This window comes from Drosophila suzukii, chromosome X (genome assembly GCF_043229965.1).
Source record: "Drosophila suzukii chromosome X, CBGP_Dsuzu_IsoJpt1.0, whole genome shotgun sequence".
Taxonomy (NCBI): domain Eukaryota; kingdom Metazoa; phylum Arthropoda; class Insecta; order Diptera; family Drosophilidae; genus Drosophila; species Drosophila suzukii.
The window spans coordinates 28139889-28166859 of NC_092084.1; the positions used below are offsets into that span (position 1 = coordinate 28139889).

The 26971-nt window shown below is 37.7% G+C and overlaps 1 protein-coding gene and 1 long non-coding RNA gene across 8 annotated transcripts in view; one reads left to right on the forward strand and one right to left on the reverse strand.

Annotated features, from left to right (window-relative positions):
- LOC108005659 (sodium/potassium/calcium exchanger 4) overlaps positions 1-24588 on the reverse strand; it is a 34029-nt gene extending 9441 nt beyond the window's left edge. The window contains exons 1-3 of one of the 7 annotated variants that reach the window (XM_036820009.3): positions 24195-24588; positions 13901-14044; positions 8783-9090 (exon numbers count right to left, since the gene is read on the reverse strand). In XM_036820009.3, the coding sequence (XP_036675904.2) occupies positions 8783-9090; positions 13901-14044; positions 24195-24267 (525 nt within the window). In that variant the 5' untranslated portion in view covers positions 24268-24588. Of the gene's footprint in view, positions 1-8782; positions 9091-13900; positions 14045-14951; positions 15010-16470; positions 16541-18028; positions 18099-24194 lie in introns of those variants that run through there. The other 6 variants (XM_017068978.4, XM_036820010.3, XM_036820011.3 and 3 more) reach the window with 6 other exon arrangements.
- LOC136117381 (uncharacterized) lies at positions 13630-14155 on the forward strand. The gene is made up of 2 exons (XR_010654950.2): positions 13630-13760; positions 13828-14155. It is a non-coding gene; the product is annotated as an uncharacterized lncRNA (long non-coding RNA).
- Positions 24589-26971: the final 2383 nt, after the last annotated feature.

The window sequence follows — 26971 nt, forward strand, 5'->3', positions numbered from 1 at the left end:
AAATCAAATAGAGTCCGTTACCCGGTGCATTATTGTTGCATAAAAAACACAATCGCAGCAAACAATAATCAAAAGTTTAAGTTTAAATGCTACTGCTTTGGTAAAGCATGTACGTCAACATATACTATACAAACAGTGACTGCAGTAACTGGTGCCTAGACTATGGAGCACCATCTGAAATGTGCTCACAGCCAAATCTGTTCGAAAACCTAGGGCCTGCAAAAGACTCGAAGCTCAAACAGGCTAATATTGAGGTAACAGAAATAAAAGGTTACGGATCCGTGCAGTTCTCCCCAACCCATACCTGATTTAAGAACCAATCTCTATCGGTTTCAAAAATATGTGATCACGTCTTCAACGTGATTTTCAAGAAGGAGAAACCTGCAAAAATAAGAGCTACAGGAGGAGAAATTGATTTCAGTGCTCCCCGCAAGTCTGACTTGCAGCAGGTCATAGAAGAACACGAAAGCAGCTAAATCGTTGTAAGTAAACAAAACAGCATTAAGGAATGGCACGAGCATTTCGGTAACCTTAATGAACCGGAACTAAAAGAACTCATTGGAAAAGGTAAAGTACAAGGAGTAAAAGTAAACTTCAAGGAGACTCTTCCAATTTGTAAATCATGCATCAAGGGGAAGTTGAGCGACGAACTGGTAAGAAGCTGAAAACGATCAGATCAGATAACGGTGCAGAATACACTAATAATGAATTACAAATTATATTGCAACTCAAGGAAGAAAGCACGAGTGTTCCGTAGAATATTGCCCTTAACAAAATGGTACAGCCGAGCGTAAAAATCGGACCCTCGTAGAAATGGCTCCCTGCTGGATGTTACAGGCTCCACTACCTGGAAGCTACTGGGCCGAAAAAAGTAAACACATAAAAAACTATGTTAAACAAGAAAGGAAGTTAGCTTCGGCAAGCCGAAGTTTGTATACCCTTGCAGTTATAATTATTAAATTAAAAAATACAACAAATTATATTCCCAATAGTATAAGATGTCAAAAAACACCGAAGCTATAATTTGTTTCATATTATTTTCCCACCAATTTTCCGATCGTTCCTATGGCAGCTATATGATATAGTCGTCTGGTTTTAATAAAATTAAATTCAAAACTCAAAACTTATTAAAAAATGTTATTTCCAAGCGTAGGAAGTTATAAGTTAAAAAACACCGAAGCTATAATTTTTTTCATATTATTTTCCCACCAATTTTCCGATTGTTCCTATGGCAGGTATATGATATAGTTTTTGATAAAATTAAATTCGAAATTCAAAACTAATTAAAAAATGTTATTTCCAAGCGTAGAAGTTTATATGTTGAAAAACACCAAAGAAATATTTTTTTGTTATTTTTTTTTTCCTATTACTTCTATGGGAGCTATAAGATATAGTTGTCAGATACTACCCGCAAAAGAAATAAGACTTTTGGGAAAGTTTCAGCCCGATAGCTTTAAAACTGAGAGACTAGTTAGCGTAGAAACGGACGGACAGACGGCCAGACGGACATGGCTAGATCGACCCGTCTACACCCAGAAAAAAATCCGTTCGAAACGTTCAAAAATCAAGACCAAACGTTGTCAAAAAGTGCGTAAGCCCGTTTGTTGACAGTTCATGAACGGTCGTTCGTAAAATGTGACCGAAACTTTAGGGTTGGGTTCCGAACGAATGGTGTCAGTTTAAGAACATTTCGGGGTTAACTTGAGAACATAAAAATATAAAAAAAACGAGGTTTGTGTACATGCTAGACTTTCTGAACGCCTGGTAGAGATTTATTTAATTTCCCACCATATTTTTTGTTATTGCTAGAATTCAATGTATTTTGGATATTTTGCTGAAGACAAAGAATTTATCACTGTGGACGGCAGTACACGTAGTGACGAAGCGCGCAAGAGAGCGTGCAAAGACAACTACTATGTATAGCCGCAGAATTGAAAATCTGCAATTATGGTCCGATCATAACGAGTGATACACCAATCGAAAGGCTAACTAAGAAGATTGCGTACCAGGACTTTCAAAATATGGATTTGTTTGGGAGAAAAAGCGGTGAAAGTGTAAAAGTAAAAATTTAGAAAATTGGAGCTGCTGGATACGGTGGGGATAAAAGCCCCCGGCTGTTTAGCTAGTTTTATTCTTACTGAGAATACGCGTCGAATGACACCTCATTTGTTGAAATCCGATGTTCCGTTCAAAAGTAATTCAAAAAACAAGATTTTCTTCTTCCCAAAATGAAAATGTTTGTCTCTTTGTTTGTGGGTTTGTATGCATCCCATCTTGGTTTTAGGGTTTTGGAAACCCTATGGGTGTATAAAGCAACTTGAAATAGAAAACGTTTGTTCTACGACTTTTGAAAAAACCCGCTAGTTTAGCGGATAATCAAAAAAAAAGCCAGATTTAAAATGCTTATAGTATCTAAACAACTAATGCTACAGAAACGTGCTATATATCTCTGAAAAGATAATTAAATTTGCTAAATACTCTTCATACAGTAAAATTGTCTGAATATGATAGATTTAGAGTTATGATAAAAAGTTATTTTTTAAAACCACTTTTTGACTATTTTCTCAAAATTGAGTCGAACGATTTCTTTTTAAATTTTAAATCATATAGCCCTTGAGATTCCTCAACTTTTTGCCCTAAAAATTACCGTTTGTAAGATATTAAGCGATAAAAAGTGCATCTCGTTTCAGCTCCGTATACGTAATTTTTATACTTATTCGAGAAAACAAGAAAAAAACCAATTTGATGAAAAAATTCTTATTCGATTTTTTCAAACGGAAAATCTGCTATGGTTTTAGGGTCCTTTACTTGCATGAAGCTTATCGAAATAGAAAATCTTGATCTATTTGTTCTACCACTTTAAAAAAAACCCGCTAGTTCGGCGGGAAATGTAAGAAACGACAGATTTCTTTTGGAATCTGAAACTATACAGCCCTTGAGATTCCAAACTTGTGCTTTTAAAATAGGTAATTGACGCTATAAAACTTGTTATTAAAAAGTTTAATATTCATGGGGACGACTCCTAGTCATGGTATTTCGGTACTTAAACTCTTGTGCAAAAAAAAACTTCTGATATCAAACAAAAACACCTCTTAACGAGGTAAAAAGTAGTGGCGAAAGCGCTCTTAACAAAAATTTCTGATATCAACAATTGTGACGAAAAATGATATTACATTCGATAAAATAAATAAACTATATTAAATTTATGTACAGCAGAAAATTTACGTGTAGGTAAATAAAAATGTACTGTTGCGGGCCGAAATCATAAATTTAATATAGTTTATTTATTTTATCAAATGTAATATCATTTTTCGTCACAATTGTTGATATCAGAAATTTTTGTTAAGAGCGCTTTCGCCACTACTTTTTACCTCGTTAAGAGGTGTTTTTGTTTGATTAATAATAGAAGTACATACATATAAACATTAGAAATAATAATAAAACTTACAATTCACAACCGTCTTCTCGCGGACTCGAACCTGTGCTACCATGTGTCGGAGGCGGACGCTCTAGCAGCTGGTCCACCGAGCGAATTTTTCGAGTGCGGAAAATCGGGACACTAGACCTACATACATGTTTTTATGAACGGTGTTGATAATTTAAGAACAGCGTTCTCCCCATTTACTGTCAAGGCATTTTTCAGTGAAGCGTTTACAATTACACCTAAATGTTCATGATTTGACCACGCGGCGTTCGTTTCTTATGAACGGAACTTAGCGAACGGATTGCGTCAAATTATGAAAAATGTTCTTGATTTTTTTCGTTCTTTTTTTTCTGGGTGCAATAAACAAACATCAACCATGTGGCGAAAAATTATCGATTTCGATAGACTTTAACGCGTCTATCGCAGCTTTTTCATGAACGGCGTTCGATATCTGAGAACATTTTTCGCAATTTGGAACCAAGTTGTTCGTCGGTAGAAATTGTACCAACACCGTTCGATTTTCGTGAACAAACGTTCCAAATGTGAGAACTAAAAATGGAGAACGGATTGTTTGCATTTCATGAAAAATGTTCTTGATTTTTTTCGTTCTTTTTTTTCTGGGTGTAGTGATGCTGATTAAGAATATATATACTTTATGGGGTCGGAAACGTCTACTTCACTGCGTTACAATAATTTGTAGTGTGTCCAAATGATTGATACCGGTGGTATTGATCGACATCATCCTTTTTGTATGGGAGCTCAACTTAAACCCGTTGCCGACACATCCCATTACTTGTAAAATTATGAGTCTTTGCGCTTAAGATTTCCCGTAAGTCTCACATCATACGCTTCCAAGAAGCAGTAAACCGGCTTGTTAACGTCAATATGGTGTTCAGCTCTCCTGACGCCATCAACGACGCTGTCGAGCTATTTGTCCGGACCATCCACATCGCTGCCGAGTCCTTAACCTGTGGACAAGTCTCAAGCCCCTCCACTCCACCACAGGCTTTTTTAAAACCTGAGATTAGGGACTTAGTAAGTTTAAACCGATCCCTAAGTCGTGATAAATGAGATCTCAAGATCCAGTCGACAAAAGCGCATATCGTCGTGCTGAAGACGATCTTAAAACGTTTTTGTATGAATCCAAACGAAAATATTTTGATGAGATGCTCACCAATGCTGACTTCTCCAAGCCGTACACGGAATATGAAACGGCAGCCTCTCCAAAAGATCCCCATTAAGAAATCTGACGATACATGGTGCAGGTTCGACTCAGACATTTCTTTAGCTTTTGCGGAAGAACTTGAGAATCGCTTTCAGCCATTTGAACTCGCGGGCCGCGAGGATGTTGAAGAAACACTTGCCTTCCTTAATGCCCCTTCCCCGGATGCTTTACCGATCCAACACGTTAGTCCAGAGGAAGTTTTTCTCCATATTCAAAAGCTACATCCTAGGAAAGCGCCGGGCTTTGATGGCATTGATAGCAGAATCGCCAAGGCTTTGCCTAAAAAGGGAATCGTGTTGCTTGTTCTCTTGTTTAGCTCAATGCTACGTATCCAACACTTGATGATAACGATGATACCAAGGCCAGGAAAACCAGAGAACCTTGTCGAGTCATACCGACCTATAAGCTTTATACCCACATTCTCTAAAATATTCGAATGAATATTTATTAGTAGAATCATAGGAGTGAGAAGCGTGCAGGATACCATTCCCGAACACCTGTTAGGTTTTAGGCATCATCATGGGACCCCAGAGCAAGAACACCGAGTTGTCCAGCATATTTTAAATGCTTTTGAAAACACACAATACAGCTCTGCTATTTTCCTCGACGTTAAGGAAGCTCATAAGTTGAAGTCCCTACTCCCGACTGGCCAATTTCTTTCATTAAAATCATACCTGCTTGGTTGAAGTTTTATGGTCCAGGTGAGAAGATAAAATATCAAGCATTAGTATAGTTCGAGCTGACGTTCATCTGGGAAACGTTTTGGGACCTGTTTTGTATACCCTGTTTACTACTGATCTACCGTGTCCTAATGAGCCGGGCATGCTTCTGGCCCCATACGCTGACGACACTGTTTTCTTGGGAACTCCTCCTGCCGAATCGAAGCGTCAAGGATCACCCAGGAATTTCTTGACTCGTACGGCAAGTGGGCAAATAAGTAGAATATAAATAAATGGAGGTAAGTCGCAACACTTCTTTTTTACTTAGAGAGGACATGTTTTCTCACGATATCACCATCCCACAATCACCTCAGGCGCAGAACTTAAGTTTGATCCTAGACAAGCGGCTCACATGTCGTGCTAAGCTTGGGAAGCTCAACTGGTTGCTTAAGCCAACGAGCTAGCTCAGCCCTGGCAACGAAGTGTTGCTGTTTAAATCAGTTGTGGTGCCCTCGATGACTTATTGCATGCAATTATGGAGCATGGCTTCAGACTCGAACGTTATGAAAGTCCAAAGGGACCGAAACCGGGCGCAGCAGATGATTGCAGATGCGTCGTGGTATGACACGAACGACGCCCTAGCAAATGACCTCCTCCCTCTGTCAGGGAGCAGATTAACCGGCACTCGAGTCGGTACAACGAACGCCTTACAGCTCACAGCAATTACCTAGCAGCTTCCTTGGCCCACCCAACGATTAGAAGAAGACTGAACTGAAGGCTGGTCGATCTAGCCATGTCCGTCTGTCTGTCCGTTTCTACGCAAACTAGTCTCCTAGTTTTAAAGCTATCGGGCCGAAACTTTCCCAAAAGATTTCTTTTTTTCCAGGTAAGTCGGAACCAGCCTGATCGGACAACTATAACATATAGCTCCCACAGGAATAATAGAAATTTTATTTTTTAATTATATCTTTGGTGTGGATGTTATTTGGAAATAACATTTTTTAATTAGTTCTGAATTTCGAATTTAATTTTATTAAAAACTATATCATATACCTGCCATAGGAACGATCGGAAAATTGGTGGAAATATAATATGAAACAAATTATGGCTTCGGTGTTTTTTGACATATTATCTTATACTATCTTGTCTTTATATCTTTTTATCTATCTTTTGCATTTCTAAGAACTTCGAAATAAATTTAATAATTATAACTGCAAGGGTATACAAACTGTGGCTTGCCGAAGTTAACTTCCTTTCTTGGTTTTGGATCAATTGTTACAAAAATTGTTAACCACCATTCTGTTATTCATGTTAACTGTTTCTCTTTATACACAACGTATTATAGTCATTAAATTGGTTGATCGACGTAAAAATAAATTTATACGTTATACTAAAAAAAAGGCACTTTAAAAAGTGCGTCTTATACTAAGGATAAAAATTAGGCAACGAAAATTACCTCTTCCCCGATACTTGTGATGCAGGTGTGGCTAGCACCACTTTTCCTACTTCAGTGAAATGTGGTGACTAAATACACCCAGAAAAAAAAGAACGAAAAAAATCAAGAACATTTTTCATGAAATGCGAACAATCCGTTCTCCATTTTTAGTTCTCACATTTCGAACGTTTGTTCACGAAAATCGAACGGTGTTGGTAACAATTTCTACCGACGAACAACTTGGTTGCAAATCAGTGGCGGATCTAGGGGGGGGCGAAAGGGGCAAGCGCCCCGGGTGCCAAATCTAAGAGGCGCTAAATCGAGTCCGACTAGCAATATATGTTTCGAGAATTCATATTTTCCTATCGAAAATGAAGTAGCAGCATCACTCGACTACAATGATATTATTTCTGAATTTGCGGCAATCAAGGCCAGAAAAGTTATATTCTAAAAGTATACTTTATTATAATATTATATTATACTTTATACTAATATTATAATATTTTTTTGTCTTGCAAAAACACAAATAATAATGTAACTGACAAAAGAATCGATATGAAATACAATTCTTCAAACATATAAGCTTTTAATAATTAATAACCTATTTACACTTTAAATACTCCTAATGTTATTCGTACAGCAAATAGGGAGGGGGCGGAATTTTTCGCTTTGTCCCGGGCGCCAGCAACCCTAGATCCGCCACTGTTGCAAATTGCGAAAAATGTTCTCAGATATCGAACGCCGTTCATGAAAAAGCTGCGATAGACGCGTTAAAGTCTATCGAAATCGATAAATTATCAACATCGTTCATAAAAACATGTATGTAGGTCTAGTGTCCCGATTGTTCGCACTCGAAAAATTGGCTCGGTGGTCCAGCTGCTAGAGCGTCCGCCTCCGACACATGGTAGCACAGGTTCGAGTCCGCAAGAAGACGGTTGTGAATTGTAAGTTTTATTAAAATACTATTTCTAATGTTTATATGTACTTCTATTAATTAATAAATTCTTTGTCTTCAGCAAAATATCCAACATACATTGAATTCTAGCAAATAACAAAACATAATGTGGGAAATTAAATAAATCTCTACCAGGCGTCCAGAAAGTCTAGCGTGTACACAAACCTCGTTTTTTTTTAGATTTTTATGTTCTCAGGTTAAGCCCGAAATGTTCTTAAACTGACACCATTCGTTCGGAACCCGACCTAAAGTTTCGGTCACATTTTACGAACGACCGTTCATGAACTGTCAACAAACGGGCTCACGCACATTTTGACAACGTTTGGTCTTGATTTTTGAACGTTTCGAACGGATTTTTTTCTGGGTGTATGAAGTCGCCGTAAAAATCCTTTATGTTGGTTGTTAATGGTAACCGACGATAAGCCAAATGAAAATTTTCAATTTCCATTCACGTATAGGTTTGACAGTTTATCTAAAACATTATCTTCTTTCCACTCTTGCACTGTCTGAATTCCATCCAGAAATGTGAAAAAAGAATGACTCTGCAAATCATTAAGGCTTCCCAAGAAATTTTATACCGAGCTATATGAGAAACACATGTACAAGCTCATACTAACAAACATGTTCAACTAGCTATACGAGAAACACACATATAAGCTTAAAAGGCCTTATGGCGAGTGCTTACGAAGGAAAGGGTCTCAAGTCAACACATGACCCGACCGAACGAACAAACTCTCTCATCGGTTGAGCAGGGAGCAAGACAAAGGCGAACGAAGTTTTTTTTGACAGCGAGCACTAGTGATTAATATCATATACCTGTCTAAAAATTGCTTAAGTCGGACAGTTCATTATAAAACTATGACCAAATAATGCAATCGCCACTAGGGACTCCAGGTAGTCTCGGAAAAAGTGCATATCTCCATCTTCCTTGCGATCCCTTTAGGTGAGTAGCGGGTATCGGTAACATGTAAGAGTTAATAAAAAGAAAGCGCCGTGTTTGACCGAACTTGACTGTGTTCAAAATAATTTTACCCGTAAGATGAAAATTTGTATTTTCGTGTCTATGCCTATCTCTGCTCCTTACCTTATCGATGGCGAGTGCGGCCAATCCAGCCACGCCCAGTGTGTTAAACATTAGCGAACCGATGATTGTCCCAAGGCCCATATCCGACTCTAAGATCAGCGTACTGATCGTGTTCGTGAAGAACTCGGGCATGGAAGTAGCCGTGGCCATGAAAGTGGCCGCTGCCACGTCCTTTGATAGGTGCAAGTCCTCGCAGATGCACTCCACCGTCGGCAGGAAGTAGTCGTTGCAGATGATGGCCAGTAGGATGAAGAAGTAAACTGCGGCGAAGACGTGAAGCACCACCCACCCCTGACGGAGTTGTTCCACTAGAGATTGAAGGAAAAATATGGGTATTTACTATAAATAAAATAACTTTAAAGTCGAGTACTTCGACTATCAGATACCCGTTATTCTGTTAAGATTGTATAAACACTGAACTGTGAAAGGGTGAATTTTTTTTTTCGATTTTCATGGTGTGAAATGAATGAATTTCTTTTAGCCGGCCAAACTGCTAATACGGAATATTACTTGAGCGTTATGAGTCGTTTGCGTGAAGAAATTCCTCAAAAAAGACCAGAATTATGGGCAACAACAATTCTTGGTTTTTGCATTACGGTAATGCACCGGCTCACATTTTACTCGTTCTTCGTTAACAATTCGGCAAAAATTCGACGGAGGATTTAGAATAATACATAAAGATATTTCATTTTATAAACAAATGCACCTTCATTTTTGCCCACAGTAAGAACAGTAAGAAGTAGACGGAAGCTTTTCCGACCCCATAAAGAATATACATATATTCTTGGCCAGGATCACGAGCCGGGTCGATATAGTCGAACATTAATTAAGAGCTATAAGATGCGTATCGACCATTGGTTCAAATATGCAGATACATTTTTGGTGGCGAAAATTTTTAAATAAATGGGAAAAATGTAGAAGATTTTCATTGAAAACTAAAGACAAAATTTGTTGTAAAAAATAATTTCTAGAAGCTCAAAAACTAAAAACACGTTGTAGGTCAAATTTCCGATGCCTAACAACACATAATTCATTAAAATTCCTAAAATAATGATTCTACAACGGGAATGTATATGTATTGATTTTAATGCTAATTACAATACCTTATATAAGTATTACAGCATAAGTAAACAGAACTGCCATTTTATACAGGCGTGCTCCGGTTTTCACTTTACTTTACAAAATATTATTATTATTACAATTATTATATATATTATATATATTATATTATTATTAATTCACAAAATATTAAATTATAAACAAAATATGTCACTAATGAGTTGTGCTCAAGGGAGCAAAGGGAGATGGAGTATGAAATCTGCAAAGCGAGATCAATATATGGTTATGTGGGCGTCAGACATATTTAAGCGTTATGGGCGTTAGAGTGGGCAGCCATGGCAATCATGTTTTTGGTTAATCGATAGTTATTGACGAAACAAATACATTTCAGTTAACATTTTTTTAGAATGAAAACTGTGACCTCCACAGTTAATCAATAAGTCATGATGAGACTAATATATTTCAGTTACAATTTATTTTTCCATGAAAACTGTGGGCGCCACAGGTTTGGGGCGGCCTGTGGGCGTTAGAGTGGGCGTGGCATATTCGTGTAACAAACTTGCGCTGCGTACAAAGCTACGGAATCCAAATCTGAAATCCCAATTCTCTCTATTCGATAGTTTCCGAGATATTCGCGATCATATTTACGATTTTTTGAAGTTTGTGGGCGGGATGTGAGCGTTAATGTGGGCGTGGCAAACTTTTTTTGAGTCAATAGATAGGTATTGATAAGGACAATACAATTCAGTTAAAATTTTGTTTCTAGTATGAAAACTGTGGGCGCCGCAGTTTTGGACGGCTTGTGGGCGTTGGACCCTGCTGAATCAAACTTTCGCTTACATGTCAAGTCCCAACACTCTAGCTCTTATAGTTTCCGAGATCTCAGCGTTAATACGGACAGACAGACAGACAGACATGACTAGATCGACTCGGCTAGTGATCCTGATCAAGAATATATATACTTTATAGGGTCGGAAACGCTTCCTTCTATCTGTTATATACTTTCTGACGAATCTAGTATACCCTTTTACTCTATCACTAATGGGTATAACAAGAGAAAACGCTATAGTCGATGGCCTCGACTGTTAGATACCCCTTAATCAGCTTAAGGCAGTGCAAAAGGGATGAAGATATGCTTAAAGCAGTGGTCGGCACACACATACCATCACAAGTTTGCCTTGCATTAGTGTGAGTGTAACAAACACGAAGTTTGCGCGCGGCGTGCTGAAGCGAGACGTTTCTCTGCTTTGCACTGAGATCCTCTGCCGCAGCAACAAAAAAGCGCCCCGAAGTTGAGAAAAAAATGACCCGAAGACCCATGCCGAAGTCACACGAACATGTACGTTATACGTGAGCGAGCAGAGGATGGGCAGAACACTTCCCTATGCTCACTAGATAGGCCGCTGCCGACCACTGGCTTAAAGCAACTTTTTTCACTAACACACCTAGCGCTTGGCACCACCTATCTTGTTCTTCTATTGCGCCATTTGGCCTACAGCGCCAACTAGCCTTTATCGCCCCTAGCGTATTGGTAGCGTATTAATGAAAACAGCTTATTTTCTGCATGTGGTGTGCAATCTCGATTTAATTGTAAAATATAGATTATTATTTGTTTGTAACTTTTTAATGACTGGTCCGATTTCAATAACTTGTGATAGGATTAAGCATGCAGATTCTTGAGCTTCCTGCGTAACGCAGGTTTGATTCAGCAGGGTGCCACGCCCACTCTAACGCCCAAAAATGCCAATAACTCTAAAAACGATGTAAAAATTTTTTAAAATTTAATTTTTTAATTTTGTTGTATTTATGTTTTTTGTTTTTTTATTTATTAAAAATATATATCCAACTAATAATAAATAATTAGCAAGTTCAATAGGGTTCGATAGGAATGAATGAACGCTAGCTGGCGTTTTTGTGTGGTGTGCGATCATGCACTCCCTCTTAGCTAAGTAACGGGTATCTGATAGTCGAGGCCGTCGACTATAGCGTTTTCTCTTGTTAAAATTAAGAAACTCAATTTTACTCGACATAGCTTATAGAGCTGTAGTAGTCGTTCAACGCATTTTTGGAAGTAGTAATCGCCTAAAAATATATTATCAGTGATTTTGTGAGAAAAATAGTTTGGTTTTAACAATAGTAAGTCCTTTTATCAATAAAAAACAAGAAAGGAAGCTAACTTTGGCACGCCGAAGTTTCTGTACCCTCGCAGGTCGTTCCTTTGGGACCATTGTATGTACAGGGCCTACTGATTTTTAAAAAACTAAAATCCAGTTACAAAAATTTTAAGATAATGTATTTTTCTTTTAATTTACTGCCGTGTATGTTTGCCGAAAACGAAATATAATGGTCTATGTAATATTTTGACATTAATTATCCGATCGTTCCTGTGTTATGCGATAAAGCCGTGCGATTTGTTTTAAATTTTATTCGAAAATCTGAAATATTTAAATAATGATAATCACAAAAAAATAAGTTTTTTTTGTCAAAAAACACCGAAGTTATAATTTTTTTATGTTTTTTTAAAAATATTTGTTTAATCATTCCTGTGGGAGCTTTAGGATACAGTTGTCCGATCCGGGTCGTTCCGACATATATACTTCCTGTACAAATAGAAATAAGCCTTTTGGGAAGGTTTCATCCTGATAGCTTTAAAACTGAGAGACTAGTTTGCATAGAAACGGATAGACGGGCAGACGATATGGCTAGATCAACTCGTCTAGTGATGCTGATCAAGAATATACATATATACTTTATGGGTTTGGAAACGTCTCCTTTACTGCGTTGCAAACTTTTGACTGAAATCATTATGGTATAAAGAGAGAGATCGAGAGAGAGAGAGAGGGTTGGTGAGAGCGTTGGTTCTGTCGATGTTGCCGTCTGCTCTGTCGGAGTCGCAGTCGACAGAGTGATGATTTTGACCAGTAAATTATTGTAGAACTGCTTTCATTTGCATTGTTGTCAAATATTGTGATCGCCACCCAGACAGTTAAAGTAGGTTTTCAGGTACAATGTAACTCGTTTCCCCGGTCGCCTCTTCAGAAAAACGTTTTGAAACTTTCAGAAAAACTAATGTCATACCTGTATACCCCCCTTCTGTATAAATGTAGTTTTCATGCGGAATAGTCAGATTGGTCATAATCTGACGGAAACACAGACAGACGAACATGAATAGGTCGATCGACTCGGCTACTTATTCTGACCACGAATATATGTACTTTATAGGGTCGGAAACGGAATGTATTATAATTTAACGTTTAACTATTATATTTAAGAGCCTATTTGGCTTGATACGTATATACTTCTTGAGCCGAGTCGGTTTACAAATATGTGTTTTTAAAAACAAAACCTAAATAAAAGTCTGAAAGCGTTGCATTTGGCATGGAAAAAGACTGTAAACTTTAAAAGCGGTGCATAAACGCGTTTTAATGTCAACGCTGCGCATGATTGATGGACGCTTAAGGCACCCTATTTTTGCATAGAAATATCCACTCACAAGGAGCTTCCGCACTCTTCACAGATCCAATATAATTCACCTAGCAACGAGCAGTGGATTAGATAGGCGATCGATCCGAGTCATTTCCTAAATTTAGACCCGAAAGAACTGCTTTGTGTACGGCTTGGGACCCCTAAAAAAGACGAAATCTTATCGCGGTTGCTATTGAAATCTAGACCCATTCCCCGGAGATATCACCATCTGAGCTGTAAGTGCTCAAGTATGCTATTGCTAGTGATAAGAAAGCGATCCCCAAGTGCTCTGTCCCGTGTCCGTTTGTCCGTAACTCCAGTGGGTACTGTATATGATGACGACTCTATAAACAGACTATGCGGTCTGCCTGATTTATTTGCCATTGAATTGCTCTTTATCGCGGCAGCTGATAGCGCTAGATCAGGAAAAGACATTGAGCCAAAGCACCGGATAGTGCGTATAGCAGACGACAGGCATCGTCCACGGACAAGTTCAAGTTTAATACGGAATCTATTTACAGTGCGCACACATTCGGCCCATTTGGGTCACCATTGGATAACGGTTATCTCTGCACTAACCGGAAATGAACTCACCCGTAAAAAGGTCGGCGAACTCGTCCATCGGAGATCCCTCATCCTCTCCAGGACACGTGGCACGTGGCAGAATATCCAGGAGAAGCTGCTCGTCAAAATACCGCAGTGAGATTTCCAGAAAATTGCTTCCATTGCCAATTGCTGCTTGAAAGAAAAACCATGAGAAGTTAACACATAAATTTACATCGGGTTCTTGACATACATATCTCCCTGTCCTTTTTATATTAATGAAGAATTCGCTTAACGACAAGATAACGATGCATTAAATGAAAACAAGAAGGAAGGGTGTGGTCGAATGCCTCGGCTAATTGGTACCCGTTTTTCTGTTGACCAAATAAGAGGATATTGACAAGATATTATCAGGCCACAGAATTTTGAGAATTTTGGATGATACGGTCAGACTAGATCGACTTGGATAGCCCCCTGATGTAAACATAAAAAAAGGGTTAGAAACGCTTCCATAAATACCCTTGCAGAGGGTATAATGATTTCAGTCAGAAGTTTGCAACGCAGTGACGGAGTCGTCTCCGACCCCATAAAGTGAATATATTCTTGACCAGCTTCACTGGACGAGTGGATCTAGCCATGTCCGTCTGACCGTCTGTCCGTTTCTACGCAATTTAGTCTCTCAGTTTTAAGGCAATCGGGATGAAACCTTCCAAAAAAGTCTTATTTGCATGGCAGGTAGTATATAAATCAAAACGAGCCGAATCGGACAACAACTACGGCTCCCATAGGAATGATCAAAAAAATATTTTTTTAAATATGTAGAAAAAAGATAGCTTCGGTGTTTTTTGACATATAAATTTTCATTCTTGGGAACATAATTATTTTAATATTTCAAAATTTCGAATAAAATTTAAATCAAATCGGACCACTTTGTCAAATAGCTGTCATAGGAACAAACGGATAATTAATGTCAAAATAATACGTAGACCGTTATATATCGTTTTCGATAAACATACATGGTAGTAAATTGATATGGAACATTATCTTAAGATTTTTATATATAGTTTTTTGTTTTCTAATAATCGGAAATCTCTGTACATACAATGCTCCCACGGGAACGACCCGCAAGGGTATAGAAACATCATGTTTTTAATTCTTGTTAATCATATACGTCATTACACTGGGATATTTCAATGTTTATTTTGAGCACGTTCGAGGAAAAGCAGTGCATTAAAAATATTTAAGTCTTCCATCAGCCCTTAAGCTACGTGTCGTTCTCTGCGCGCTCCATTTCTTTCACTTATGCCTATGCCAAAAGTCTAAAAAATGAACATTTTACGAAAGCCGAAGTATACTTCGGAAGGTTCCCGAAAATTTTCAGAGAGAAAATCTCTCTCTTATTTTTGAACTCTCTTATTTATTTCCACAACCAATAATAAGATGGTGTTGATGCCGAGATTGCTGCTTCTCAATAAACAAGATCGAGAACGATGGGTTCTTAGAACACGAAGTCAGGCATACATTACGGTTGATTTTCAGAACACTTGTACCTAAAAAGGTGACAAAAAATACTGGAATCAAGCAGACTTGTTCTTGGTCGTATTGTACTCTTGTTTTCTTACTTACATCCTAAAAAATAAAATGAACTTGTGTGAGGTTTTTTTCTTATATTTAATTCTAATGTTATTATAAATTTTACTTTCTTTAATGTCGGAACTAAGTATCTATCATTCCGTGGAAGTGGACTTATCTACGTTTGTTTCAGATAGCATTTATTGGCTTTAGAGTTACTCATTCCAAGTTCCCGACTATTATGATTTCATAATATTTTCTGTAGTTCGCGCGAAACGCTCAAAAAAACAAAAAACATTACATTTATATTCGTGGTCAAAAAATCAATTATACAGCCGTGCGCGCAATTAAGTTGGATCAGTTTAATTATGCCTCTGCTCGATTTTGATTGAACATTTTTTACAACATTGTTATTTGTAACTTGCTGTTTGTTATTTTCCTTGGCGTTGAAAAAATTGCATTGGCGACCCGAAATAAGTGCTACAGTCATGGGCATTCGGCTGATGATTTGTTTATGTTTGTCTGGCTTTGTGCGATTGTTTTATGATTCCCGACCGGGGGTTTCTTTATCTTGAGGAAGGGCGAGGACTCCGTCTAGGTCTAGAGCGTTATCAGTTTTACACCCCCCGAACAGTAAATTAATTACCAATGTCAGTCATAATTTTCTGTTTCGTTTTCACTCGCTTTTTTTATTATTATTTTTTGTGCTGTTTTTATTGACCAAGTTCCACACAGCGGGTGCAACCTCTTGACCCGATTTTCCAGATGAACTCGATGCTTCAGCAACGCTCAATGGATCTTCATCACTTGGCCATTGTTTTGGCTTTTTATTTTTTTCTACTTTTGTATATTGCGTGCCAAGAATTCTGGCAGCTGCATAGCAGCAACATCGACGGCTGCACGGCAGCAACATCCCGCGACAAGAGCAATAATTGTTTTATTGTTTTCCACCTGCAATCGCCAGGTGGAGAATTAAAACATGGCAGACAATTGCGGCGGGAAAAACAAAGGCAAATAACATAAAGCAAACATTGGGCGATCTTACATACTCTCTGCACTCAAACTCAGTGGGTCAAATTCACATTTACAATCACGGGCATCCATGACGCCTCCCGCCGAGAAGAAAATTCTTGGCCGACTAAAAAACTAACTTGGCATTGCATCTGGAATGCATTTAGACGTAGTAGCAGTCGCATTCACAGAACGTGTCTACGAGTATTACGGCCAAAAGCCCGAATCGAGCCGAGCTCAGCAGACAAACAAGTTTATTGAACTTGTTGGCAGCTGCCACTTTGAAGTGGAAACACTTGAAATAAATTGGGAAAACTAATTTGAACTTAAAATGGGAATGCAAAGAAATAATATTTTTAATCATGTTCAACAGGGTAAGAAAATAAAGACGAATAGGATGTTTTAAAATCTTATAATTACGTAAAAAATAAAATATGCTTATAATAATTCACTTGTTTTACATAAATGTTTAGAGTTTTATAGGGGAGAGGTCTGTTGGGACACCTTTTGCACGGCGATCTTAGAGAAATATAAAATTCAACGAAATTTTCTTTGCCGAAAGCGGCAAAGCGGTTGCTTGAAGCACTTTAATTTCAATTAAAAGTAATAGCTTTTTCTTCGACCGTTAAGTTTTAAGTATTGAATATTCAAAAGGAATAAATGCCGGTTGTTTAAAGTCTTGTTCGATTTTAATTAATTGATGCCTATAATTTCTAACTTTTGTAGTGTAACGTTATGGTCGACATAACTATTTCGCTAAAAGTGGGGTATCCAATCATACGATTAGCAAAATAGAAAACATTATATTAGTATTTCAATATTTCTCTACTTATACCGACTAACACATTTGACCTACGTTTTATACAGCACAGAAAGTAAATAGTATTTAAATTTTTGGTTAAACTAAGTTCTAAGAAGCGAATTTTTTTTTAAAGGTAGAAATCAAATGATTATAAAAAGTTCCATACGTGTAGGGTAAATACAAATAATGGGGAATTTGAATTAATGGAAAACGTTTCTTTGGGTGCAGCGCAAAGCTTATGAGATGTATTGGAAAACCCAATCTCGAGTTAAGTTGAAAGTCCAGTCAAAGTCATGTTTTGTTCCTGAGAGCCGGCCGGCTTGCGGAAATTGGGAAAATTTCGCTGAGAGCCGAAAGCTCTCGTTCAGGGCTAAATCGGCAATTATGGGAAGCCCCAGACCTGTAGGCACCGCCCACCGATTCGATCAATTGTGGAACATCAAGATACCAAGGCGTTCCGCCGGTTTTGTAATCAGTAATCAACACGTTCTTCTTTGTTCCAATTACCTCAAAGCGAGGGTCCAAACAAGAGTTTTAAAATGGTAAACACGATTTATTGGTGCGCTCCCAGTTGTCCTATGTCGAATGAATATTTAAACTACGGGAAACGGGTATAAATATTGAATATCCCAAAATTAAAAAAATTGTGTACTGATGTTTATAATTTGTTCTCAGATAATGTACAAGCTTTAAGAACTGTAAAAATGGGAAAAAATTTTTTGCTTGCGCAAATGTTTATTAAGATGAGGGTATTTGTACAGAACAGAAATTCATAAATGTTATGTGCAACTTACCTAAAGAAAACTTCCGATTTGTGTAGAAACACATAAGTAGCAAGCGAATAGCCATGGCATGAAAAGGGAGTGGTAACAAAACGCATGAGAATGACGGTTTATGGAACAGAACAAATTTGTAATTCTCTACTCTAGATTAATCTTGCAGTGTTTATTTACTTTGTAAACTAACTTTAGGAAAGATCGATAATCAACGATTATTGATTTTAAATTGAGAAGAATCTCTTTCTTCTTTCTCTTAAATGTGGATGTCAACGTTATGTGTGTATAGTATATATGAATATTTGTTTGTGCGGATGAGTCTTGAAATCTGGAGAAACTAAGTGCTTTGGACCCATGTTGCATGGAGTTGCCTCACGTTAACAGACGATCTTGTTTACTTGTTTGCGCAAGCAAAACAAAACAATACCGAGCAGCACTACACAAATAGCTGAATAAAAATAAATAGATAGTAATGCTTAAACTCGAACTCAAGATCGGCAACAAGAAAATGGGGCTGTCAGAAAACGACTGTAATTACTGGTCTATGTGGACAATTATAGCTCCGCGAAAAGTCCCCGCCTGGCACTTCCCAAATTTGATCTGTGGTTTAAGTGCAGCCAACCTCCTACATCACCAGACCCACAAATTTCTTTTCATCGTTCTAACGAAAATCGCAATTCGGAATTACCAAACACCAAGTAAGCATATGAATCACATCGCATATGGCATCAAATGTGGGCATCGTATTTATAGATCTCTGGGCTCTGGGTTTTGGGATGATATTAGCGTTTCCCAAGAATCTGGGAATCACCTGGACGGGCCCTGCTATCGTTTAAATCGTTTAGAGCTGTCTCTAAGCGCCGATTTTTATTATCCAAGCCGATTATGGCGATGATTGTGCCCACGTTAAGATCAAGATCATGAACAGACAAATTTATCATCGTGAAGTGGGTAACAACGGGAGGAGAACATATTGCGTTACTTGAATGTTTGTCGGAAACTTATTTTCTAGTTTTGTAAGGTAACTGGAAAGAAGTGTCAGGAAGGAGTGAAGTTAATAAATAACGGCTGCCAAGCTTTAAATTGTAAAAGGTATCATTGTAAAAAAGAGTCGAACTAGGTTTGTGACGCTTGATAATTATAATAACAAACAAGAGAAAACGCTATAGTCGACGCCCTTGACTATTAGATACACGTTATTCAGCTTAAAAGAGTACGTGATTGCACACCACACAAAAGCGCCACCTATCGTTCATTCCTATCGGCTGTTTATGAGATTTCAGTTACACGCCACATAACGTGAAACCAAGTTTGCGTTAATGAAATTTCTTAAAAAGCCGATTTGCTGTATGAATATATGAACAAAAACACCTCTTAACGAGGTAAAAATCTAGTGACGATCGCACTTTCAACAAAAAAAAGTTCTGATATCAACTTTTGTGACGAATTGTATTATACGATCTACTAAAAAAATACACTTTCTAAATTTTTTACATTCGGCACGCTGCAATTCAATATGCCTATGTTTAGCTGTACGATTCTGATAAAGCGTGTCGAATGTTTCTCCCAAGCAATTATTTTTTTTTTGTATGCACTCCTTTTAGTTTTTGCGATACCTTTCTATTGATGATGTATCGCTCGTAACGATCGGACGATCACAGTAGATTTTGGCATATAGATGGGTAATGATAATAGGAAAAAAAAATATTTAAAAACGTGGGCGCTAGACGGGTTTTAGCCTTATGGGCGCTTGTGAGCATTATAGTGGGCGTGTCACCCTGCTGAAACAAACTTGCGGTTTGCAGGAAGCCCATGAATCTGCATGCTTAAGCCCAACATTCTAGCTATTACAGTCATACGGACACATTTATTAAAAATTGTATATGGGTGATAGATCCCCCCTCATGCTAAAAAGTAAAAACAAAAAAATATTTATAGGGTATTACAATTCAAATATGTGTTTTTTTTTAATATTAATGAAATTATACGAAGTTATAATATTTTTCTAGCACACAGTCTGACAAAAATTTCTTCTTTTGGTTTCAATTTCGTTTCGCCTATTTGCTGATATCTTCAAGTCTACATCCGACTAAATAAATACACTTTCTAAAATGATTTTATTCTGCCCGCTTCATCAAAATATTACAGCTTCTTGAATACAAAGGTGTATTCTATTGTGGCGTGCCGAATGAAAACATTTTGCACATGCTTGCCCCGCCCACTTTAACACCCACAAACCGCCCACAAACTTTAAAAAATCGTAAATATGAACGCGGATATCTAAGAAACTATCGAGGTTAGAGAATTGGGACTTCAGATTTCGATTCCGTAGCCTTGTACGCAGCGCAAATTTGCTACGCGAATATGGCACGCCCACTCTAGCGCCCACAAACCGCCCAAGCCTGTGGCGCCCACAATTTTCATGATAGATAAAAAATTTTTAACTTTATCGCTCAATATCTTTTAAACGGTAATTTTTATGAAAAAAAGTGTTATATATCAACACTTGAGGAATCTCAGGGATTGTATAGTTTGAAATTTATTTAAAAATCGTTCGAATCAACTTTGAGAAAATAGCTAAAAAGTGGTTAAAAACAAAAACTTTTAGAAATAACTTTAAATCCATTGTACTGAGAATATTTTAGTAAGGGTAACGTGACTAGCAAATCATACTACCTTTTCAGCGACATATAGTACGAATCTGTAGCATTAGTTGTTTCGAAACTATAAGACTTTAAAATCTAGCTATTTTTTTTGGATTTCCCGCCAAGCGAGCGGGTCTTTCCAAAAGTTGTAGAACAAAAGTTTTCTATTTCGAGCATTTTAATACACATATATAGTCCCAAAGACCCTAAACCAAAAAGGGATTCATACAATCCCACAAACATAGGGACAAATATTTTCATTTTGATAAGTTCCCCAAACTCTTGTTGTTTGTATTCTCAGTAAGTCTAGAACTAGGTTTATAGCCGGGAGCATTTATCCCCACCAGACCCAACAGCTTCAATTTTCTAAATTTTCACTTTTACACTTTCACCGCTTTTTCTCCCAAACAAATTTCTAAAGTCTTGATATGCAATCTTCTTAGTTTTTGCGATACCTTTCGATTGGTGCATCATTCATTACTATCAGACAGCAGATTTTCAATTCTGCGGCTATATATAGTAGACACCTGCGCACACTCTCCCGGTGCGCTTCGTCACTACGTCCACATTGGTGTGCATCAACCTGCTAAAACCTGTATAAACCGAAAACTAGGGGTCCGAAAAAACCCAAAACATCGTTTACAGGATCATAAGATTTTGTTAAAAAAATCGAAGAAGGCATAATTTGCTAATATTTAAAAACATTTTTAAAGTATGTTTTTAAATTATTACTAACAAATTGTTTTTTCTGTATATTTGACATGTTTTGCACAAAAAAGGAAGGAAGGTTGCATAAAAACCGGTTGACTCGTTTAAATGTTGTACTTTCTGAAAGATTTTCGGCCGAAATAAAGGGCGGCAACCCAACATGCGATAACCCTCAAGACAAACTTTTTGTGGAAGATTTGACGTACACTACTACGTGAAAAATGACGGAAAATGTAGATTTCCTTTTTTTTTGAGTTGCCGGTTTTCCAGAGAACCCATATGTATTATTGATAATACGTTTCGTAACGGAAGTATGACACTCATTAAGAAGATAAAAATGTCATTAATTCATTATTTAAGAAAATACTACATAGCCAAATCTCAATATTTAGAAAGACACAAAAAAAACGGGACGAGCGACAAAACACTACCCACTAAAGTTTTGTAGGCGTTAAAAAAATAAATATTGTTATTATTTAAAGATATTAATTTAGGAGGCCGATCATACATTTTGTGATATATTTAATCAGAGCTTCTTTAAAAATCTCTGCTGAAATGTTGCCAATGGAAAAATTTCCAATCAGATTGAGTTGATTGAAAAAATCAGAGCACCTAGATAAGTGAAAAACAATCGGGTTTCTTGGTCGTTTCGGCCCATAACGCGTAATCAAGAATTTTTAGTGAAATTGGCTTGTGGTGATAATGGACTCGGTACAATTTAAATGACCGGAACACTAGATAGTGGCCGGCCACAAAAAAAACTATATCTGTGCTGACTATTACGATCGCGTTTTTCCACAGAACTCGGCCTCAAATCGCGGGTAACTCACTTCAATTTACTCTGGGTTCCTCGATAAGGGAGCACGCCACTGATGCAAACCACCACCCACACACCAGGTGGATCATCCTTGAAAATAGAAAAACGAACCTACAAATGTAATTGCTAAGGAAGCATCCATTTGCCGTCGGTGAATAAGTGCTACATTATTGATCGATCGAATCGTTCCATACGTCCAGTAAATAAGTGCGAACTGAACCGCTTTTGGGCGACAGGAAGTCTAGATAAGCGAGTGGCTAATGATTAGACTAGGGTCTAAAGCCATTGGACTAGTGAAGAGCCGAAAAGTCACTCAAATAAGTGAGAAACATTTCTAATTTAAGAGTAAACGACCGTCTAGTTTAACTATAATATTGGAATGATTTATTACCCTAGTTTCCTTATAAATTTTGTTCTGGTTGTTTCAAGCTGTAATTTATTTTAAGTATTATTTTTACCATAATTATTAGTAACAACATTTATAAGTAGAATGTTTTTCCAAAATTGGGCCAACTGGTTTTTATACCCGTTACTCGTAGAGTAAAAGGGTATACTAGATTCGTCGGAAAGTATGTAACAGGCAGAAGGAAGCGTTTCCGACCCCATAAAGTATATATATTCTTGATCAGGATCACTAGCCGAGTCGATCTAGCCATGTCCGTCTGTCCGTCTGTCCGTCTGTCCGTCTGTCCGTCTGTCCGTCTGTCTGTCCGTCCGGATGAACGCTGAGATCTCGGAAACTATGGGAGCTAGGCTATTGAGATTTGGTGTGCAGATTCCTGAGCTTCTTACGCAGCGCAAGTTTGTTTCAGCAATGTGCCACGCCCACTCTTACGCCCACAAACCGCCCAAAACTGTGGCTCCTACAGTTTTGATGCTAGAATAAAAACTTTAACATAAATGTAATCTTCTCTTCAATACCTATCGAGTGACCCGAAAAAAAAATTGCCACGCCCACTCTAACGCCCACAAACCGCCCAAACCTGTGACGGCCACAGTTTTCATGCTAGATAAAATTTTTATCTGAAATGTATTGGTCTCGTCAATACCTATCGATTGATCCAAAAAAAATTTTGCCACGCCCACTCTAACGCCCATAACGCTTAAATCTGTCTACTGCCGGTAGGTGGCGTATTTAAATCTCGATTTGCTGCTTGCATATCTCCATTTCCCTTTGGTCCCTTTAGCTGAGTAACGGGTATCTGATAGTCGAGGTACTCGACTATAGCGTTCTTCCTTGTTATATTTAAATTTAGCATCCAAGCTCATTATAAAAGCTGCACTTTCTTGCTTGATTTTTCAAATAAAACAGTAAAGCTAAATTCTTTCCCTTGGGAGAATTGTATGTACAGAGCGTTCCGATTTTTTTAAAACTAAAAACTAATCACAGAAATTTGAAGATAATGTTTCATTTCAATTTTCTACTGTATTTTGACATTAATTATCCGATCGTTCCTATGGCACTATATCCGTCATCCGACTTTTTAAAATTTTTTTTTGAAATTCCAAAATATTAAAATTATATTCCCAAGAGTAAAAGTTAATATGTCAAAAAATACCGAATTTATAATTGTTATACCCTTGTTGAGGATATAATGATTTCAATCAGGAGTTTGCAATCCAATGAAGGATACGTTTCAGATATATATTCTTGATTACCATCACTAGACGAGTCGAACTAGCCATGTCCATCAGTCCGTCCGTCCATTTGTCCGTCAGTCTGTCCGTCCGTCCGACTGACGACCGGCTGCGCTGGAAGCCCAAGAATCTGCATGCCAACTCCCAAAATTCTATTCCTTATAGTTCCGAGATCTCAGCGTTCATACCGACGGACGGACATGGCTAGATCGACTTGGCAAGTGATCCTGATCAAGAATATATATGGGATTATGTTTTCCTTTTTTTTTAAAAATTAAGTGATGCACATCTATGCCACGACATTTTAAAAGTGTATAGCTCATATTTCCTAGAATACAACATTTGCTGACCACCAACTCTATCTTCCCACACTCACCTTCCGCTTGAGTATCCCTTAAAAGGCATCCACAAATTATTAGGAATAGGGCCAAAAAGGCAGTTTTAACCATTTCAAATATTAAGTGTTAAAAAAGAACAAAAACAAACGGCGACGAAACGTAAAAAATAAAAAACAATTTGGGATAATGCACGTGCTAGCGGCACTTTAGCCGATTTTATAATTTATTTGTAAACCTTGTTGTAGAATGGGGAACACACACGGCGTATGCGCACCGGAGCGCTCGAATTCGTTTTGCTAGCGGAAATTCAAACTTTCAGTGTTTCGGTTTTCGAATTTTCGGACTTCCGTTCTCGGTACCTAATTCGTGTTGCTGGCAAGCTCCAGCAAACCGCTTGGCTAGAATTGTATCGAACAACTAATTAACTGCGACCCGCTCGCGCCCGTCTTAATAATAAACAGCGACGTCGGCGGTAGCGTCGGCAGAAGCAGCGGCGGTAACGTCGACAGAGGCAGTGGAGTAGCTTCGTATTGACGGTTTTACCAAGATATCTCTCTAGTACGTCTAGTCAAGTAATGTCGGTTGGTGCAGGTTGCTGGTTATATGGCCAGATTTTATTTCCTCTTTTCTATCTCCCCTCCACCCACTCTGCTTCTCCTCCTCCTTTAATAGTATTTCCTGCTCCTTCTCCTTGGTCCTTCTCCTACTTTAGCTTCATAAATATTCACTATTTATTTCGTTAAACCCATTGGCCGAAAAAATGTGGTAATCGCATTGGGTTTACCCGCTAGGAAAAGGAGATATTGAGTGCAGAATAAGTGGGGAATACTCACAAGCCCCCTGAAACGTTGCTGTCAGGAAATGTCCAACCTCTAGGTTTACGTGTCAAAATTTAGAAAGTGTATTTTTTTGGTGAACTGTATAATATATTTTCGCCACGATAGTTGATGTCAGAACATTTGTATGTTAGAGGTGCGATTGTCACTAGATTTTTACCTCGTTAAGAAGTATTTTTGTTTGATATTAAAAAGTCAATTAATTTCACATTGTTAGATTTTAATCTAGTGTACCTCAATACCACGACCAGAAGTCTTCCACATATTATTTCGTTTGTACTTATACAAATGTTAAATCATCTAGCTAATTTTTTATTGTAGCGAGATCGTCACTTTATTTTAACCTCGATAAAGGTGATTTTGATGATATATTAAAAGCCAAGGAATCTTAAGGCTCTATAGTTCCAAGTTCCAAAACAAATCAAGCTTCTTTTGATTTCCCGCCAAACTAGCGGGTGTATCCAAATGTGTTAGTAACTCTAGCAAAACGGCTTTCTTGAAAACATCGAATCAAAATTTTGCCCACCAATTGGACTTGCATAGTTTTTTGCATGAAAGTTAATTATACTGAACCCTTACGAAGATTGCAGTTTTATCGTTCAACATCTTCCAACCGATAATTATACCCCTTACTCGTAGAGTAAAACGGTTTACTAGATTTCGCAGAAAGTATGCAAAGGGTAGAAGAATGCGTTTCCGACCCCATAAAGTTTACATATTCTTGATCAGGATCACTAGCCGGTCGATCTAGCCATGTCCGTCTGTCCGTATGAACGCTGAGATATCGCCAACTATAAAAGCTAGATTGTTGGGATTTGGCATGCAGATTCTAGGGCTTCCTGCTCAGGGCGGGTTTCGGCAGGGTGCCACGTCCACTCTAACGCCCACAATCGACCATAACAAAAATGTGAGTTTGTTTTGATTGAATGAAATTGAAATGATTGAAAATGGACCACTTAATATAAAGTTATCAAATATTTATTCGGTATTAATATTTTTCAAATTCAGTCGAGATTGTACACCACATGCAGCAAATCAGCTGTTTTCACTAATAGGCCACCAAGCCGCTATGAGCACTATGGGGTAGTTGGTGTTATAGACTTGGTTGCGCTAGGTGGCGCTAGCCACAAGCAAACATATCTCCATCCCTTTCGCACTCTCTTTAGCCGATGCCATGATGTTAGGTATCAATAGTTGTGGAATGTCAATTGATTTAAGGTTTCGAATGTAATTAAATATATTAATGCCATAATCTAGAATTCAGGTCTCTAAAACCATAACGGGATCTACCATATCCACAAAAAAAGGGACAAAAAATGGCATTTTAAAAACAGCCTCAAAATTTAGTTTTTGGAATAACGGAGCATCGGATTTAAACAAATGAGGAGTCATTCGACGCTGGCAATTTCAACAACGACCCAAAACCTCCAATTTCCCTATTTTTCACTTTTACACTTGGTATGCAATCCCTTTAGTTACATTTCGATTGGTATATCACTTGTTCTGATCGGATTATCACAGCAGACTTTAATTTCATCGTGTATGTATAGTAGTCGCCTCGCACTCTCTCCCTGTACGCTTCACCCCTACGTGTATTGCCGTCCACAGTGATAAACACGTTTTTTATATTTTTTGAAAGGCCAGAAATAACCAATTTAACTAACTAACTAATGGTCTGATTTAATCAACCTTTGGCAACTTTCGATAGATATTGATATAAAAAATAAAATAAAATTTATTCTGAAAAAAATTGACACATCCGAATCACAAATTACCTCCACTTACGATTTATTTTTTAGCGGCGGTTTCCCATCAGAGAAATAGTGAAAATTTTGGGAGCTTCAACTTTGCATTAAATTCCAAAGACATGGATAATGGTTCTAGATGGGGACTTTTTTTAGAAATACCGTCATGTATTGAGAAAGTATTTCAGCAAAAATATTGAAGATATGTCCAATTATGTGGGCCATATAATTCAA